We start from the raw sequence: 16577 nt of genomic DNA, 5'->3' as shown, positions 1-16577 counted from the left end.
TTTCTTTCTTTGAGACCGGGCTTTTTGTAGCCCAGACTGGACTTGTACACGCTGTGTGACTAAGAATGACCTTGAATTTCTTACGTTCCACTCTAACTGCCTTCTTTTCTAGGGAACAGGAGATGAGGGTCCGGAGGGATATCTGGTTTCCTAAAAGTCTTACTCCCTACAGGTGGTAGAGAGGGAGAGGGAGGGGTTGGAGTTCAAAATTGAAGGGAGAAGTTCAAGAACTTGGGGCCTGCTGTGTAGGGAGTTCTGTCTTGTTTGTGCTGGAGATGAGACCCAGGGCCTTGCCCATACAAAGCATGTGCTCTACTCCTGAGCCTTGACAGCCACCCCAAGGAGTTTTCAGGTTGCAGTCTGAGCAAGGATGAGACCTTACAGATCAATACATGTGCCCCGCCCCCACCCTTAATTCAAAACTGATGACTCGGAGAACTGTCCCAAAGAGAAGGCAGGGCCAAGTTCGGGAATCAGAGGCGGGGGGGGGGGGGGGGGGATAATCAGTCCGTGAGAAGTCAAGGAGAGGCTCCACCTCCAGTCTGTCCAGAACCGCCCTGCTTGACAGCAGGCTGGGTGGGGTCAGGCGGCTGCCTGTGACTGTGACTCAGGTTTCTGTGGGCAGCCAAGGCAGCCGGCAGGGAGGAGCCCAGACCGACTGACAGGCTGGCCAACTGCTGTTTTCACCTCAGCTGTCCCCTCTCCTGGGAATGAAGGAGGCTCTGGACTAGCCTCACTGCTACTCTCCCAAGGCTACAGACCTCTGTCTTTCTCTTCTGCTCCCTTCTACAGACCCTCATGCAGCCTCCTGAGGTCGTGCCACAGGATGGAGAATCGGGGATCTCTGCCTCTAGGGAGGCCCCGGAATGTCTGTGCTACAGGGAGAAGGCTATAATAATGATTGGTCCTATACCCTCAGGGAAAGACTGGGAGAAACCCTTGCCCCCCTCCAGCCTTCTCCTAGCCTAGCTGGCTCAAAATCTGGACTTGTCATGGTGAAGGCCAGGTGGTACAGAATAGTATATAGTTGCTGCAGAGACAGGCAAGCAGGCTGAAGCGAGGAGACCTGAATTCCAAGCACAGTGCCCACAGGGCTGACCACTAAGGAGAGACGGCAGGAGCCAAATCCAGAGGGCTGTGGTCAGTGATGACAGGGCTTTGCCTTGGTGAAGGGTAAGAAGGGTTTGGTCAGCTAGCACATTCCTCAACGATTGTTGGGCTGTGTTTGGATTTGTTGGACTGTCTTGATAGTGTAGCTCGAAGGGAATCACATTTCCTCTGTGCCTTTTCTGTGCCCACGATCTGTGCTCATGTCTCATTAATATTTACAGCAACTGAAAGAACTTCAGCATCTGGCCTCAGATGGCAAGCCTGGGATTAGAACTCGGCACTGAGTGCCACCACAGCTGGCATCTTGGTTTTTCTGGGAACTAGGCAGGGTAGCTGTTCTAGAAAAGGGACGGTAAGTGATTTGGATTTGTTTAAAAGCCCCAGGTGTAAGGATGCAGGGCTTGGCTGTATTTGGGGTTTGAGAACAGATGGCAGTTGGAAGAGAAAGCCGTTAACTATCTTGACACAGAGTATGTGGTCATTCAAACTTTTTATAATGAACTTTAAACCTCTGTGTGAGCCATCGCTAGTTTTCCAGGACATCCTGGGCGCTTCTGGAGCTGATCTGCAGCAACAGAAAACAGTTCGAAATAGGGACTTTCCAAGACCAGTCTGGGAGAGAGAAGAATTTGCAGAACATCACAGTGCCAGTCGTGGGGGAGGAAAATAAGGACACTCTGTGGACAATGTAGGACAAGGTGCGGATGCCACCTAGCGGCCATAATGGTGCAGCCACCCCGGCGCTGGTAGCATTCCGGAGCTGCAGCTCGCGCCGAAATACGGGTGGGACTTCCGGGTAGAACTGCCGGATGCTGTAGTCTGACTTTGGTCGGCCGAACCACAAGTCCCGGGGTCCTCTGCGCCACACGGCGCAGGCGCAGTGAGGAGGGGCCGGTCAGTCCTAGACGCTGAGGGGCCGCGGCTGGGTTGAATCGGCGACTCCCGGGGTCTGGGATCTGGGTTGTGAGGAGGTGAGGTGAGGCGGCACTGAACGGTGGGCACCATGTCGAGGCAGGCGAACCGTGGCACGGAGAGCAAGAAAATGGTAACTGAGCGCGTGACCCGGCGGGCCGGGCGGAATCGAAGCTTCCTGGGAAGGGGCCTGGTGCTGGCGCTCCAAGTGATTGTCAAATGAGCCCTGCTGTGAGCTGTGGGATGGGGAAGTCCCAGTGTGGGTCATTCCCCAGGCGTCCGGCGCTGGGGCAGCTTGGGGGACCCCTGAGTTGCCCCTCCGCCCGCTACACCCAGGTCTCTCGGGGTCGAGTGTATCTCTGTGCTAGACCAACAACAGCGACGGTAATCAATAACAGTACCAACCATTTACTGATCTTTTACTGTGTGTTTGGTGCTAGGCTATTGCTTCCATTATGTCATTATCACAAGGTAACCCCTTCTAGGTGGATAATGTTATGGCGTTTTACAGCTCAGGGAAGCTTATGGGACATCCAGATTTACACTTCGGAAGAGTTAGGATTTAAGCCCACGCCCCTCCATTTCCACAGTGAATATTTCAGCTTTTCACTATGCTTTGGGCGTTGTGAGACTTAGACAGTGGTCTTGTCAGAAGGGGACTTGCCATGTAACATTAAGGAGTGAGCCGGCCTAAGTATTCAGTGGCCCCTGTAATATCAATTTTCTCCAAATCCCAAGGAAAGAGACTTTCTTGTCAAGTGTTTTTTGTTTGTTTGTTTGTTTGTTTTTAGTGTATTCTTTGCAGAACTGCCCATGCTGTGCCTTTGTTTTGGAGTTTCAAACTGAACATCTGGGAGCGGAGCTGTAGCTCCAGTTGGTAGAGTGTCTGCTTAGCATGCACAAGGCCCTGCGTTGAATTCCCAGCACCACATAAACTAAGCTTGCTCATGCATGCCTGAAATCCCAGCCCTCCGATGATGAGGAAAAGGGTCAGGAATCCAGAGTTGTCCTTAGCCAGAGATAAGATGGAGGCCAGCGTAGGCTACTTGAAGCTTCTACTTGAAACCATTTTTAACACACAGAGAGTGTTGGGGGTGTGGGGTGTGGGGCTCACATCAGGTTTGGGAGGTAACTCAATGGCAGGACACATATGCAGGATACTCTGAATTCAGACTTCAAAAAACAGCGGGACCAATCCGAGGTTGCCTGCCTGCTGACTAGATCTGGAAACCTATGTACCCCACTCTGGACAGTATGATTCAGTATGATTAGACTTTGTGTCTTATACCAGGAACAGCCAGCACAGATGGAATCCCTGTTATTCCAGGCTAGTTCTTCCCCACCCCACCCCACCCCACCCCCAGAGCTGAGGCTCTAACCCAGAGCCTTGTGCTTGCTAGGCAAGCGCTCTACCACTGACCTAAATCCCCAAGTCTCTAGGCTGGTTCTTTATAACCCTCGGACCACTTTCAAGACACGATGACAGCAATGATTCATCTCTACACAAATATTAAATTACACAAACACGAACTCAGTGATCAGAGCTGAGTTGGACCCTAGCACCCACCGCAAAGACAAAATGCAAAAACCCGACATCATATACACACATTTCATATACACACATTTGTTTGTATTTTCCAGGGATTTGTGGGCCTCAGTGTACGCTGGGGATGGTAAGAATCAGTTTCAGGGGACCGAGCATGTGACTGAGAAGTATACACATGCACAGCGCACACACACACACACACACACACACGCACACACGATGGGGGAGATTTCTGGAAGAAATAACAATAGTTAAGAGTTTTGTGCTAGAAAACAATGTCATCTAGAAGAAAATATATACACGTTCCTTGGCATTTTCAAGTGATTATTAGTTTCTTTAGTTACAAAATGGGGGCTGTGGTACCCAAGACTAGAGGAAAGAGTGTTAAATTTAAGGGGATGGTGTTTCCTTGGTGATAGGAGCAGACACTTATTCCTTAGTCTCTGTATCCCGTTATCAGTATTTGTTTGATTTCTCCTGGACTCAGTATTGATGTGGTTTGTTTGAGCCAGGGTCTCTCTACATAGCTCTGGCTGACCTTAAACTTGCTATGTAGACCAGGCTAACCTGCTCCTTTTGTTTTCAGTGTGTCCTATGAGAATGGGAATTCAAGCAGGGCAAGGGTCTGCTCCAGTCCTAGTGTCTAGAACAGTGCCTGCCACTGGGAGTCCATCCGGCGAGTGAATGAAGTTAGGGACTGCATTTTCTTACTTGGTTCCTGCTGATTCTACTCCGGGCTTGCCGCATGCTCCCTCTGGCTACCTGTGTGTGTTTGAGACAAGGTTTTTCTGATGATCCAGGCTCGCTTCCAACTCCTGTTTCTCCTGCCTCTTATTTCCGCAGTTCCGGGGTTACAGGCATACCTAGCTCACCTTTTTTTTTCTTACATAGATTTACTTATTTATTCGGGGGTGGGGAGGGGGCATATGTTAGGGTTACTACTGCTGTGATGAGACACCATGATCAAAAGCAACTTGGGGAGGAAAGGTTTATTTCATTCACAGTTCATCATCAAAAGCACTGTGGGCAGGAAAGACCTGGAAGCTGGCCCTGACACAGAGGCCATGGAGGGGGCTGCTCACTGGCTTGCTCATCATAGCTCACACAGCCTGCCTTATAGAACCCATGATCACCAGATGAGAAATGGCACTGCCTACAATGGGAGGGGCTCTCCATCAATCATTAATCAAGAAAATGCCCTACAGTCTTATGGGGACATTTTCTCAATTAAGATTCCTTCCTTTTAGATGACGATAGCTTGTATCAAGTTGATAGAAAATTAGCTAGTACAGGTAGGATATGCCACAGTATGTGTGGAGGTCAGAGGACAACTTGGAGGGGTCCCTTCCCTCTACCCACCATGTGGATTCTGGGATCTAACTTAGGTTATCAGGCACAGCAACTGGTGCCTCTGCCTATGAGCCAAAGTACCTGGTTCTGACATGTCCTTCTTTGGGGACAATACCCCTCTAGTGGCCCTCTTCCAGGTAGTCCAGCCTTGAGCACACAATTACTGTATTTCACATAAACCTTCCAAGACCTAAAGGGTTAATGTGCCCAGGTTATCTGATGTCTACTTTTTTTTAGTCCCTGATAACCAAAACAGTCCATCTGTCCACCAAACTCTACCTGAGCACCAACTGTGAGCAGAGCTCCTTGGTGTTCCAGCCTACCTGCGATGGTAAATGCAGAGATGAAGTCCTAGACTCTAACTGTTCCCAACAACAGGGATATTGTACTGGCTGGGACTGGGTCCTGTTTTATTGCTTATTTGCTGACACCTCCTCTCACCAATGCTGGGGATTGAACTCAGGGCCTAGGCACATGCAGGGCTAGTGGCCACCACTGAGCCCTATCTTCAGTTTCTTCATTGTTTCAAACACCAGCCAGCTTCAGCATCTTTTGAAATTTTCCTGACCTTAGGATGGTAGCAGTGGTAGATATGACATTGTAGGGCTGTGGGAGAGTAACTAAAAATGTATGTAAAGCTGTCAGCATACTGGTGACACTGTCAGCTGGCCTTCTTAGCGTTATTAGTCCTTCCCTACATTCAGGTCTTCACACTACACCACCTTAGTGAGCCTTCCCTGATGTTTGTTTTTTGTATTGTTTTGGGTTTGTTTGTTTGTTTGTTTGTTTGAGACAGGGTTTCTCTGTATAGCCCTGGCTGTCCTGGAACTCAGTCTGTAGACCAGGCTGGCCTCGAACTCAGAAATCTGCCTGCCTCTGTCTCCCGAGTGCTGGGATTAAAGGCGTGCATCACCACACCGGGCCCTGTTTTTTGTTTTTAACTGTCTCATAGCTCCACTTCTATTTTATTTATTTTATGTGTGTGAGTGTTTTGCCAGCATATTTGTCTGTATACCATGTGTGTGTCTGGAGGAGGCCAGAAGAGGGCATTGGTTCCCATGGGCCTGGAGTTATAGACAGTTGTGAGCCTTGAAGCCTTCATGTGGGAACTGAACCCAGGGCCTCTGGGATAGCCACCAGTGTTCTTAACCACTGAGCCATCTCACCAGCCCCACACCACTTCTATTTTAAAAGTATAGACCTTTAAGTTATATATTCAAATTGAGCATTGTTCTACATAGGCTAGGTTCATATCTGAGGCTGGAGGCAGACTTGCATATTAATAGAAAATGTGGGTAACCGGAGTCAGGAGCCCCCCATTCCCAGACTCCAGGCATGTCTCCTTTGTGGCCGTGAGCACAGCTGTCCAGGACTCTGCCGTTTCTCATTGGTGAACCGGGGGGGGGGGGGGGGGGGGGGGGGAGCTGCGTGTGTAAGGAGTGTGCTAACATTGTAATTTGCATATAATTTGGCAGTCATGGTGGGCGGAGGCTCTTGGAGTCTTCATCTAAGGACTCATTAATAATGGAAGGAGACTCTCCTGATTTAGCCTCTCGTGCCAGCTCTCAGGACTGGTAACTGCTGGATTGTCTCCATCCATTCATGCTCAGGCCTTTCCAGTGCCAAACCCCTGACTTTACTAAAAACCGACTCCCTCCCTAATAGCCTCCTTTCAGTCGGCGTATCTGGCAAATGGTCTCTTGGAGACACCCCGCTCTGACTGTTTTAGTTGAGTTCAGAGAGCTTCCTGCGCCCAACATTGATTTTCTTTGACTCTAGTGCAGCTAAGATTTGTTTTAATTGAGGGGGCTTATTAATATTGCAGTTATGGGGTAGAGTGGACACACTGAACACTGCCTGGGAAGCATTTGGATTTTGTCCCCCAGATTACTTTTTCAGTTCGTAGTTGTTTAACTTTGAGCTGATGACTCCTCAGTCCGGTCTCAGCGTCCCTTCTGGGTTGTTGCCTTTCCTTTACTGAGGTTTTATGAGAGGCAAAAATGAGATAATGAAATGGCCTGTTCTGGCCAGGCATGGGGGGTGGGGGGAACTTTTAATCCTAGCACTTAGGAGGCAGAAGAGGTGGCTCTCTGTGATGTGACTTCAAGGCATGCCTGATCTACAGAACAAATTTCAGGTCAGTCAGGACTGCATAATGAGACTGTCTAAAAAAGAGAGAGAGAGGGAGATGGAGGGAGGGAGGGAGGGAGAGAGAGAGAAGAAAGAAGGAAAAACAGAGGATTGTTCTTGCAGTAACCCCACCACAAGGCACGTGATGTGGGAGAACACAGAGTTATAAGGTCCTAGGCCTTAATGCTTTGGATTTTTTTTTTCTTGGAAGTCTTGCACAAGCCTCTATTCAGAAAGGAGTAGCTCAGGGGCAGGGAGTAGCTCAAAGACAATCTTGATCAATGGCTCACAACCACCTATAACTCCAACTACAGGGGGATCCAAGACCTCTGGCCTCCTTGGGCACCTACACTCACATGGACATATCTACCAAAGACGGACACACATACACATAATTTAGGAAGGGGTGGGAGGAGAAGCCTGCCAGGACCGGGTAGTTTACTGCAGTCCATGAGTACTGAGCTTGCTCCACAATATCACGCACACACACCATAAAAACAGAAAAATGGGCCAGGCGTGGTAGTGCACGCCTTTAATTCTAGCACTCGGGAGGCAGAGGCAGGCAGATTTCTGAGTTCGAGGCCAGCCTGGTCTACAGAGTGAGTTCCAGGACAGCCAGGGCCACACAGAGAAACCCTGTCTCAAAAAAACTAAAATAAATAAATAAATAAATAAATAAATAAATAAATAAATAAATAAAAATAAAATTAAAAAAAGAAAAGAAAAGAAAAAGAAAGAAAGAAAGAAAAAAAATAGAAAAATGGAGCCAGCAAAATGGCCCAGAGGGTAAAGGTAAGCGCCCTTGCCAACAAGCCTGATGATCTGAATTTGATCCTTTGGCTCCACATGGTGGAAAGAAAGAATGAATCCTGCAAACTATCCTCGGACTCTTCAGCAAGCACCATGGCATATGTACGTGCACATAAGTTAAATAAATAAGTAAATAAATAACTGTGAAACACACACACATACCAGACATGAAATGGAAGTGTGTGAGAGGAGCTGCAGATACTAAGATACTAAGACCAAGAATAAAAATACCAAGTCGGCTGGCAGTCGAAAAGGCACTATTGGAGTTGAACTGAGAAATGTGTTTGTGATGCTGAGGATCGAACCCAGGGTGTTGGCCGCGCCTGGCAAATGCTCTGCCACTGAGGTACATCCCAGCCCTGGAAACAAACACATTAACAACACATTCAGACCAGTGGATTCCCTCAGAAATAGCCCATTTAATAAGCTCCTGCATAAAGACACAGACCTGTATTTTTTTGGTTTTTGTTTTTTGTTTCTTCGAGACAGGGTTTCTCTGTGTAGCCCTGGCTGTCCTGGAACTCACTCTGTAGACCAGGCTGGCCTCGAACTCAGAAATCTGCCTGCCTCTGTTATTTTTATTAACAAGCTGCGTGCACTAAGCTGGGCAGGCTCGGAACTATTCTAAGCCGTAAGCCTGCCCAGTTCCCAGCCACATGGTCCTTTACCTTTAACCTGAGTCTTGCCCTGGGTCACCCTGGTCTGTGTGTATCCTCATGGCTGCTCTCTCATTGCGAATCCTGGTCCCTCCACATGGTCTCTCCACACCTTCTCCTTCTCGTGGTCTTTCTCTACCTTCTGTGGTCTCTCTGGAACCTCCTCACTGGGATCGGAAGTCCTGTCCCATTCTCTTTTGCTCAGCTAATTGGGTGATCAGCTCTTTATTAAACCAATTAGGACAGAGAAGAATTTTACATAACTCTGAGACAGGTGATGCTTCATAAAAATAACAATACCAAAATCTGGCCTGTCCTCAAGTTTCCATCCAGAAATCAGCATTTGAATAATGCAGAGGCAACCTTTACACAATGCACAAACCTTCCCCCAACATTTCCTCCTTTTAGTCCAATAAAAGATTCTTTCTCAGCCGGGCGTGGTGGCGCACGCCTTTAATCCCAGCACTCGGGAGGCAGAGGCAGGCGGATTTCTGAGTTCGAGGCCAGCCTGGTCTACAAAGTGAGTTCCAGGACAGCCAGGGCTACACAGAGAAACCCTGTCTCGAAAAAACAAAAAACAAAAAAAAAAAAAGAAATTTGGAAAAAAAAAGATTCTTTCTCTTATATTAATAAACTATATATAATAGTAACAATTATGAAAACTTGTCAATTAAATTACATTCACAATGTCTAGTCCATTTGTATTTGGTAACCTTAGAAAAAGGACTCTATTTTCTATCCATCTTGGTGAGTTTAGAATTCTGTATTTAAAACATTTTCTATCAAAACTTGTACATATAAACCTATGAATAACTTGTTAGACCCTAAAACATTTTCTCAAATCCAAAACAATTTAAGCTTAGTTATAAGACTATTTAGCCTTCAACTCCGTCAGAGACCTGAGAAAGAATAAATACCGAGTATGCAGGAAATGCAGAGCAAGCTGCTTCCAAAACTAAGGGAATGACAGAGATAGCTGGCTGCCTGGACAGTCACCCACATTCTTTTCTTTGTCGTTGGAGCATCTATCTTCGGCCTTCTGGCCCAGAATATGACAGACTTTTTTGTAAAGCAGTAATATTAAAGGGCTTGCCCACCTTGCCCTTGCTAAGTTCAGCAGTCGATTTCCCTGCCTTTCTGTCCAGTTTGGACAGCATTCTGTGTACAAGCAAGGGCAGTGTCTTGCCCAATGTCTAGCTGACCACATCTGGAACAGACTCATAAGGGGGTTCTTAATGCCCATCATCATCATCTTCGAAGTAGAATGGGGGTACTTCCAGGGACAGACATGTCACTGTCATGAGAAGCCTTTTATTAAAACATCTCTAAATGCCATATTCTGTAGATCTCTGAGGTTTTTGAAGACCATCTGTCTGTCTATGGTATGTCTGAATTGTTTCTAGCAATCTACTGTCTGCTTAACTTTGAAAACATCTATAGCAAGCTAAATGAAACTTATTTCCATAATTAACTGAACTAGTATCTAACATGACCATAAGTTTGATTGACTATTAACTTTCATTTCTTATTTATCCTAAACAGTTTGTAAAGTAGCTTTCAAAGGGATTAGAATTTAACATTGCATTTTTAAGAAATAGGTACAACACCTAAAACAAGAGTGGAGACATATATACATAGTATGTTGTAACAAGATATAACCTTAAATCTGTATCAATATACAAAGTCTGTACCAAATATAAAATATTTGGCTTATTAATGGTTTTTGGTCTAAGAGTAGATTCAGTAGCCGGGCGTGGTGGCGCACGCCTTTAATCCCAGCACTCGGGAGGCAGAGGCAGGCGGATTTCTGAGTTCGAGGCCAGCCTGGTCTACAGAGTGAGTTCCAGGACAGCCAGGGCTATACAGAGAAACCCTGACTCGAAAAACCAAAAAAAAGTAAATTCAGTAATCTATGCTTTTGCCAAGCCTGGCCTGCTGGATCCACTCTTCCAGCCCCGGAATCAGCATTTGAATAACACAAAGACAGCCTTTACATGGTGCACAAATCCATCCCCCAACAAACCTCTGTGAGTTTTAACTTGGTAGGTCTGTCATAGCAGTGCCCGACTCCCGGAACTGACTCACTGGCCTAGTTTGCTTTGTACTGATGGGATAAAGACCCTGGGTTAAAGCATTTTGGGGAGGAAATGGTTTATTTGTCTTGCATGATCCAATCAGAGTCCAACATTTAGGGTAGTAAGGGAAGGAACATGGAGGCAGGCACTGAAGCCCAGACCAAAGAGGACGGAATGCTGTTTCCTGGCTTGCTCTTTCTATCAGCCCAGGGCCACCTGCTCAGTGTCACCACTGACGGTAGGCTAGCCCCCTCCCACGTCAGTCATTGATTAATGACTAATTAATAATGATTAGTGCTAGAGTGCTCAGTGGTGACCAGGGTTCAGTTCTCAGCTCCCATACAGTGGTCCACAGCTATCCCTAACTCCAGTTCTAGGGTTAGCATTTGCCCTCTTTTGTCCCCCATGGGTACCAGGTATGCGTACAGCATCACATACTTACATGCAAGCAGTCACCCATACATACAAATGTTCTTAAAATGTTAAAAGTCATTAATCAAGAACATATCCCACCTGTTTACCTACAGACAGTCTGATGGAGGATTTTTCTCAGTTGAGGTTCCCTCTTCTCATATGACCCTAGTTTGTGTCAAGTTGACAAAAAACCTAACCAACACAGTAATAGAAACCAGTTTGGAGCAGCCTTGTGTTCCAGGTATATGAAATGTGTGTTCTTGGACTGCTGAGATGGATTAGTGAGTAAGGTGCTTGCTGCTAAGTCTGACAGCTTGAATTTGATCTCTGGGACCCACATAATAGAAGGAAAGAACTTACTTTCTTTTTTTTTCCAAAAAAAAAATAAGATTTTATTGTCTTAGATGCAAATATAGTTTTAAAAATGCATTGTAGTGTTGGGTACAGCTGGTGGAAAACGTGCTTGTCGACAGCAGGCTTCAAGAGGACCAGGCTCAGGCGAGCAGCCCCAGGGATCTCTTGTATAAATGAAAGCCACCCTACCCCAGGTATAGCTACCTCCTCAAAGGAGCTCCAGACCATCACCAAAGCGTACAACATACACTTTTTTTTTATTACGTATTTTTCTCAATTACATTTCCAATGCTATCCCAAAAGTCCCCCATACCCTCCCCCCCACTTCCCTACCCACCCATTCCCATTTTTTGGCCCTGGCATTCCCCTGTACTGGGGAATATAAAGTTTGCATGTCCAATGGGCCTCTTTCCAGTGATGGCCAACTAGGCCATCTTCTGATACATATGCAGCTAGAGTCAAGAGCTCCGGGGTACTGGTTAGTTCATAATGTTGTTGCACCTACAGGGTTGCAGATATCTTTAGCTCCTTGGATACTTTCTCTAGCTCCTCCATTGGGGGCCCTGTGATCCATCCAATAGCTGACTGTGAGCATCCACTTCTGTGTTTGCTAGGCCCCCACAACATACACTTAAAGAACTTACTTTCAAAAGTTGTCTTCCGACCTCCATACACAATCCTGGTAAGGACGTGTGTGTGCACATACACACGAACACACACACACACACACACAAATGTGATTAAATTTTATTTTTATTATTTTATTTTAACTTTTTTTAGTTTTCTAAGACAGTTTCTCTTTGTAGTTGTGGCTATCCTGGAATTTGCTCTGTAGACCAGGTAGACTCACATTGCCTGCTTCTGCCTTCTAAGTGCTGGGTTTAAAGACTTATGCCCTATTGCCTGGCTTTATTGTTTTATTTTTAAAGATTATTTAATATCTTGTATATGTGCCTGCATGAGTCTATGTGTACCATGTGTCTGCAGGTGCCTGCTAAGGCAAGAGGGTGTTGGACCCCCTGGAAAGGGAGTCATAGGTGGCTGTGAACCACCAGATGTGGGTTCTAGGAACTAAACTCAGTCGCTCTGGAAAAGCAATAGGAACCCTTAACCAATGAACTACCTGCCCCCCAATATTGTATCCTTAGATTTGCCCAATTTTTATACATATACCAATGTTTCAAAGGATCATTAATTCCCCCCACCCCCACCCCACATTGTTGACTTTGAGGAGAAGTTGCCCTTAGGGTAATTGGCTCTCGGGATCTTCCTTCTCTGCCAACTCAGGTTCTCCCATGAGCAGCAGAGATCCCAAGCCTTGGGAGTACAGCCCAAGTCCGTGTCAGGACCCTCTCTAAGGTGAGGGGAAATCAGCCATTGGTCACACCTGCCCTGAAACAGAGGCAGGTGCTTTGGCTCTGTCTTTCACTGACTCCAGTGAGTGGCTGTTCCTTCCACTCCAGGTTCAGGTGACCCAAACTGGCAGCTGTGGCAGAGACCAGGTTAGCAGGGGCTGCTGCTGTCTTAGAAGATGACTGTGAAGTGCCTGATGTGCCATCTATGGCCAGTTCACAGTGGGTGTGGCTGCAGTCCTGTGGTGCTGGCCACTCCTCAGGGGTGATGTCTCCAGACAGAGGCATCCAGGTGGCTTTCCCTGGAATCCCAGTGGTTGTAGCCAGGCTGGTCCAGACACTCCCTGAACCTTTTGTGCTGCTTGGTCCCAGTTGCCTTGTGCATTTCTTTCAGAGTTCTGAGCTGTTCACGCTGACCTATGGAGCGCTTGTCACCCAGCTGTGCAAGGACTATGAAAACGACGAAGACGTGAACAAGCAGCTGGACAGAATGTGAGTGAGCGTTTCTCACAAGAGGCAGCCGTGGCTCTGGCACGCTGCATCTGGTCGGTTCTGTGAAGCTAGCACAGGGTGTGGGGGTGTTATCCCATCTCCTTCTTTAGCCGACATCAGCATCGTGCTTAAATATAAGGTGTTCTGACCTTGTAATGACCTGTTCTCTGATTTCCTTCCAAGGGGCTACAACATTGGAGTCCGACTGATTGAAGATTTTTTGGCACGGTCAAATGTTGGAAGATGTCATGACTTTCGGGAAACTGCAGATGTTATTGCTAAGGTCGTTTCCCTGGGCCACCTGTCCCCCTGAAGCTTGCCATTGCGGACCCCTCTCACTGTCTTCCTTAGTCTCCCAAAAGATGGATTCGACTAGGCAGCTCTTTGGACCAAAGCAACCTTCTTGGTCCTTCTTGGTGGTTTGGGAATAACCACCAGCCAAGAGTGGCTGGGCTCTTACTTGTGTGTTGCGGTCTCGGTGTAGCTGTGTGTAATGGCGTGTGCCTGTGATCCCATACACGGGAGGCAAACTGCAGAGTTACAGCAAGTCTGTGTTTGGTCTGCCCTGTATGTGAGTTCTAGGTCAGCCATGGCTACACAGCAAGATCCTACCTACAAACAGACAAAGCTAGCACGTGTGTGTGCCTCACTGAAATTAAAACTCAATTTCATCCCCTGTGAAAGTGGAGCCGAGTGCCGTGGAGGTTTGAGAGTGTGCATTTTGGGCAGATGATGTGACTCAGGCCTATAATTCCATCACTCTGAAGACAACCGTAGGACAGTTGCGGCAAATTCTAGGCCAGTGTAGACTGTGTAGTCAGCTCTGGGCCAGCCTGAGCTATAGAAAAAAGTAAAGCAAAGATAGCCGACCTCAGTGAGACTTCACTTCAAGGCAGCAGCCTTCCGGTGGGGCAGGCAGGCAGGCAGTGAGTCAGTGCTTTGCTGTATGGTGCCTGAAGGAGAAAGAGGGAGTGCTTGTGGGCGCTTCTCTTTCCCCAGATCTCTAAAGATTCAGAGGCCATGGCTTTGTCCTCTGACCCCTTCCCAATGGCATAGTTGTCACTGTTCCCCATTGTGCTGTTGTGTGTCCCCGACAGGTGGCGTTCAAGATGTACCTGGGCATCACTCCAAGCATCACCAACTGGAGCCCAGCTGGAGATGAATTCTCCCTCATCCTGGAAAACAACCCGCTGGTGGACTTTGTGGAGCTTCCCGATAACCACTCAGCCCTCATTTACTCCAACCTCCTGTGTGGGGTATTGCGGGGAGCCCTGGAGATGGTGAGTAGAACATCTCAACCTCCCACAGCATCTGAGCTCGCTGGCTGTTTGGTAGCTGCATGGCTGAGAGAGGAGAGAAAGGGTTTTGGCTTACCCAGCCTCCAAGGGAATCGCGCTGCCGAGACAAGATCCAAATCAGACACCTCTGCCTAGTCACTCCCTCCTTCCTGACACTCCCGAGACGGTGCTGCTCCCTGCAAACATGGACGGTAGCCCTGTCTTCCCCTGGTTACCTGGGCCACAGTCTAAGTGGCTTGAGGGCTCTTGCTTGCTTGCTTGCTTGCTTGCTTGCTTGCTTGCTTGAGGTCACTGTCTTTGGTGTTAGAGTATTGGGGCTGGCAATCCTGTCTCTGTGGGAATCACTCCCTTTAAAAAAAAGTTTGGAAGTTTTATACATTTATATGGTGAATTTTAGCCTCTCTCCTCTCCTCTCTCTCTCTCTCTCTCTCTCTCTCTCTCTCTCTCTCTCTCTCTCTCCCTCCCTCCCTCCCTCCCCCCTCCCTCCTCCCCTCCCTCCCTCTCTCCTTCCCTCCCTCCCCTCCCTTGCTCCCTCCATGGGCATTTCTGATCTAGCCTCACTGAGGGGTTCCCCACAGGCTATGGTTTGGCATCTGTCCATTCTATTCCTCAGGTCCAGATGGCTGTGGAGGCCAAGTTTGTCCAGGACACTCTGAAGGGAGATGGCGTGACAGAAATCAGGATGAGGTTCGTCAGGCGGATTGAAGACAACCTCCCAGCTGGAGAAGAGTAAGCATGTCTAGGACGAGGATGCCTGCTGGGGTGAGAGAGGCAGGCGCTCGCTCACTTCCTCTGCCCCTGGAGCTCAGTGACTTTTAAACCGATGTTATATATTCTTCTAACCTTATTTCCATCCTCCATGCTAATAAAGAGCAGACTGATTGTCTGCCCCACAAGTATGCACCTCAGAAGGGGGTTCTTTGCTCCATTTCCCTTCAGAAGGGCAGGAGGTACTTGCCCTTGGTTGGACTAAGAGAGCTCAAACCATTTTACATTCCTGTGAATTTTCCAAAGCAAAGCCCACTTTGACCCCATTAAGGGACGAGCCTGATGCATCTGTTCCCGCGCCTTCATGACGCCATTGGCAAATGGCTGTAGGGAATCTTGGGTTGTGGAGGGGAGGGAGAACGCTGGGAAGGGGTGGGTAAGAATTGTTGGCTGTAGTGACACTGTAGTCTGCCAGGCCACGGAAGCCAGTCCTGCCGGAAACACCGGCTTCTGGGAAGCCGCCCAGGTCTCATTCCTCCCTGCTGTTTGGAGGCAACATCTCCTCTTTTTACGGAGGGTCCATCCTTTTTTCTTACAAATTCTTCAATAAAGACACATTCTTGAGTGAAGTCCCAATCCTGTCCTGTTTTCCTTCTGCTCAGCATGTGGAGTTGGACTAGAAATGAGTGTGGGAGCCGTGGGGCCTGCGAGCTGTGGGGCCGGGCCCTGCCTACAGCACACAGCAGATGCTGGATTGATTCTATCTGGTCGATGATTCTATTTTCATTGGTGAAAGCCAAGGTCCAGCCGCCTGAGGTCGTAAAGCTGTCAAGTGGAGGGAGCCCGCAGGCTTTGAAGGACACACAATCCCTGTTCTTGACTGAAGTTCTGATGGCTTACTAGCTCTTAGGGTCACTCTCCAGCCTTGGGGCTTAGGATAGCTTTACCATGAGTGCAGAGGATTAAATGTAGGTCTCAAACAAGCCAGGCAAGCGCTCTGCACTGCTCATCCCCAGGTCCCCACACATACACCTTTGCAAGCATCTGGCGCACACCTTTAGTCCCAGCACTCCAGAGGCAGAGGCAGGCAGATTTCCGAGTTCAAGGTCAGCCTGGTCTACAAAGTAAGTTCCAGGACAGTCAGGGGTACACAGAGAAACCCTGTCTTGAAAACAACAAACAAAAACTTAAGAAACGAAACAATAAAAGCTCCCACTTGTTTACAATAGGATTTAAGTTGTCTAGGCTGGTCTTGAATTTGTAAGCCTCCTGCTGACTGGATATAAATCCTTTTCACCAGAGCTAGATAGATGGTTAAAATGATACTTTCTGTCTATGTGTGTGTGTGTGTGTGTGTGTGTGTGTGTGCG

The 16577-nt window shown here is 47.8% G+C and overlaps 1 protein-coding gene across 1 annotated transcript; it reads left to right on the top strand.

Annotated features, from left to right (window-relative positions):
* Positions 1–1970: 1970 nt before the first annotated feature.
* Positions 1971–15843, top strand: Trappc3 (trafficking protein particle complex subunit 3). The gene is made up of 5 exons (XM_021160279.3): positions 1971–2155; positions 13104–13201; positions 13385–13484; positions 14299–14481; positions 15113–15843. Exons 1-5 carry the CDS (start codon positions 2114–2116, stop codon positions 15230–15232), a joined length of 543 nt encoding a protein of 180 aa, XP_021015938.1. The 5' UTR covers positions 1971–2113; the 3' UTR covers positions 15233–15843.
* The last annotated feature ends 734 nt before the right edge of the window (positions 15844–16577 follow it).

Source organism: Mus caroli, unplaced genomic scaffold, assembly GCF_978045245.1.
Source record: "Mus caroli unplaced genomic scaffold, Mus_caroli_1 scaffold_6, whole genome shotgun sequence".
Lineage (NCBI taxonomy): Eukaryota > Metazoa > Chordata > Mammalia > Rodentia > Muridae > Mus > Mus caroli.
Note: the sequence above shows the minus strand (reverse complement) of the source record. Positions and strands in the feature narration are given on the sequence as shown.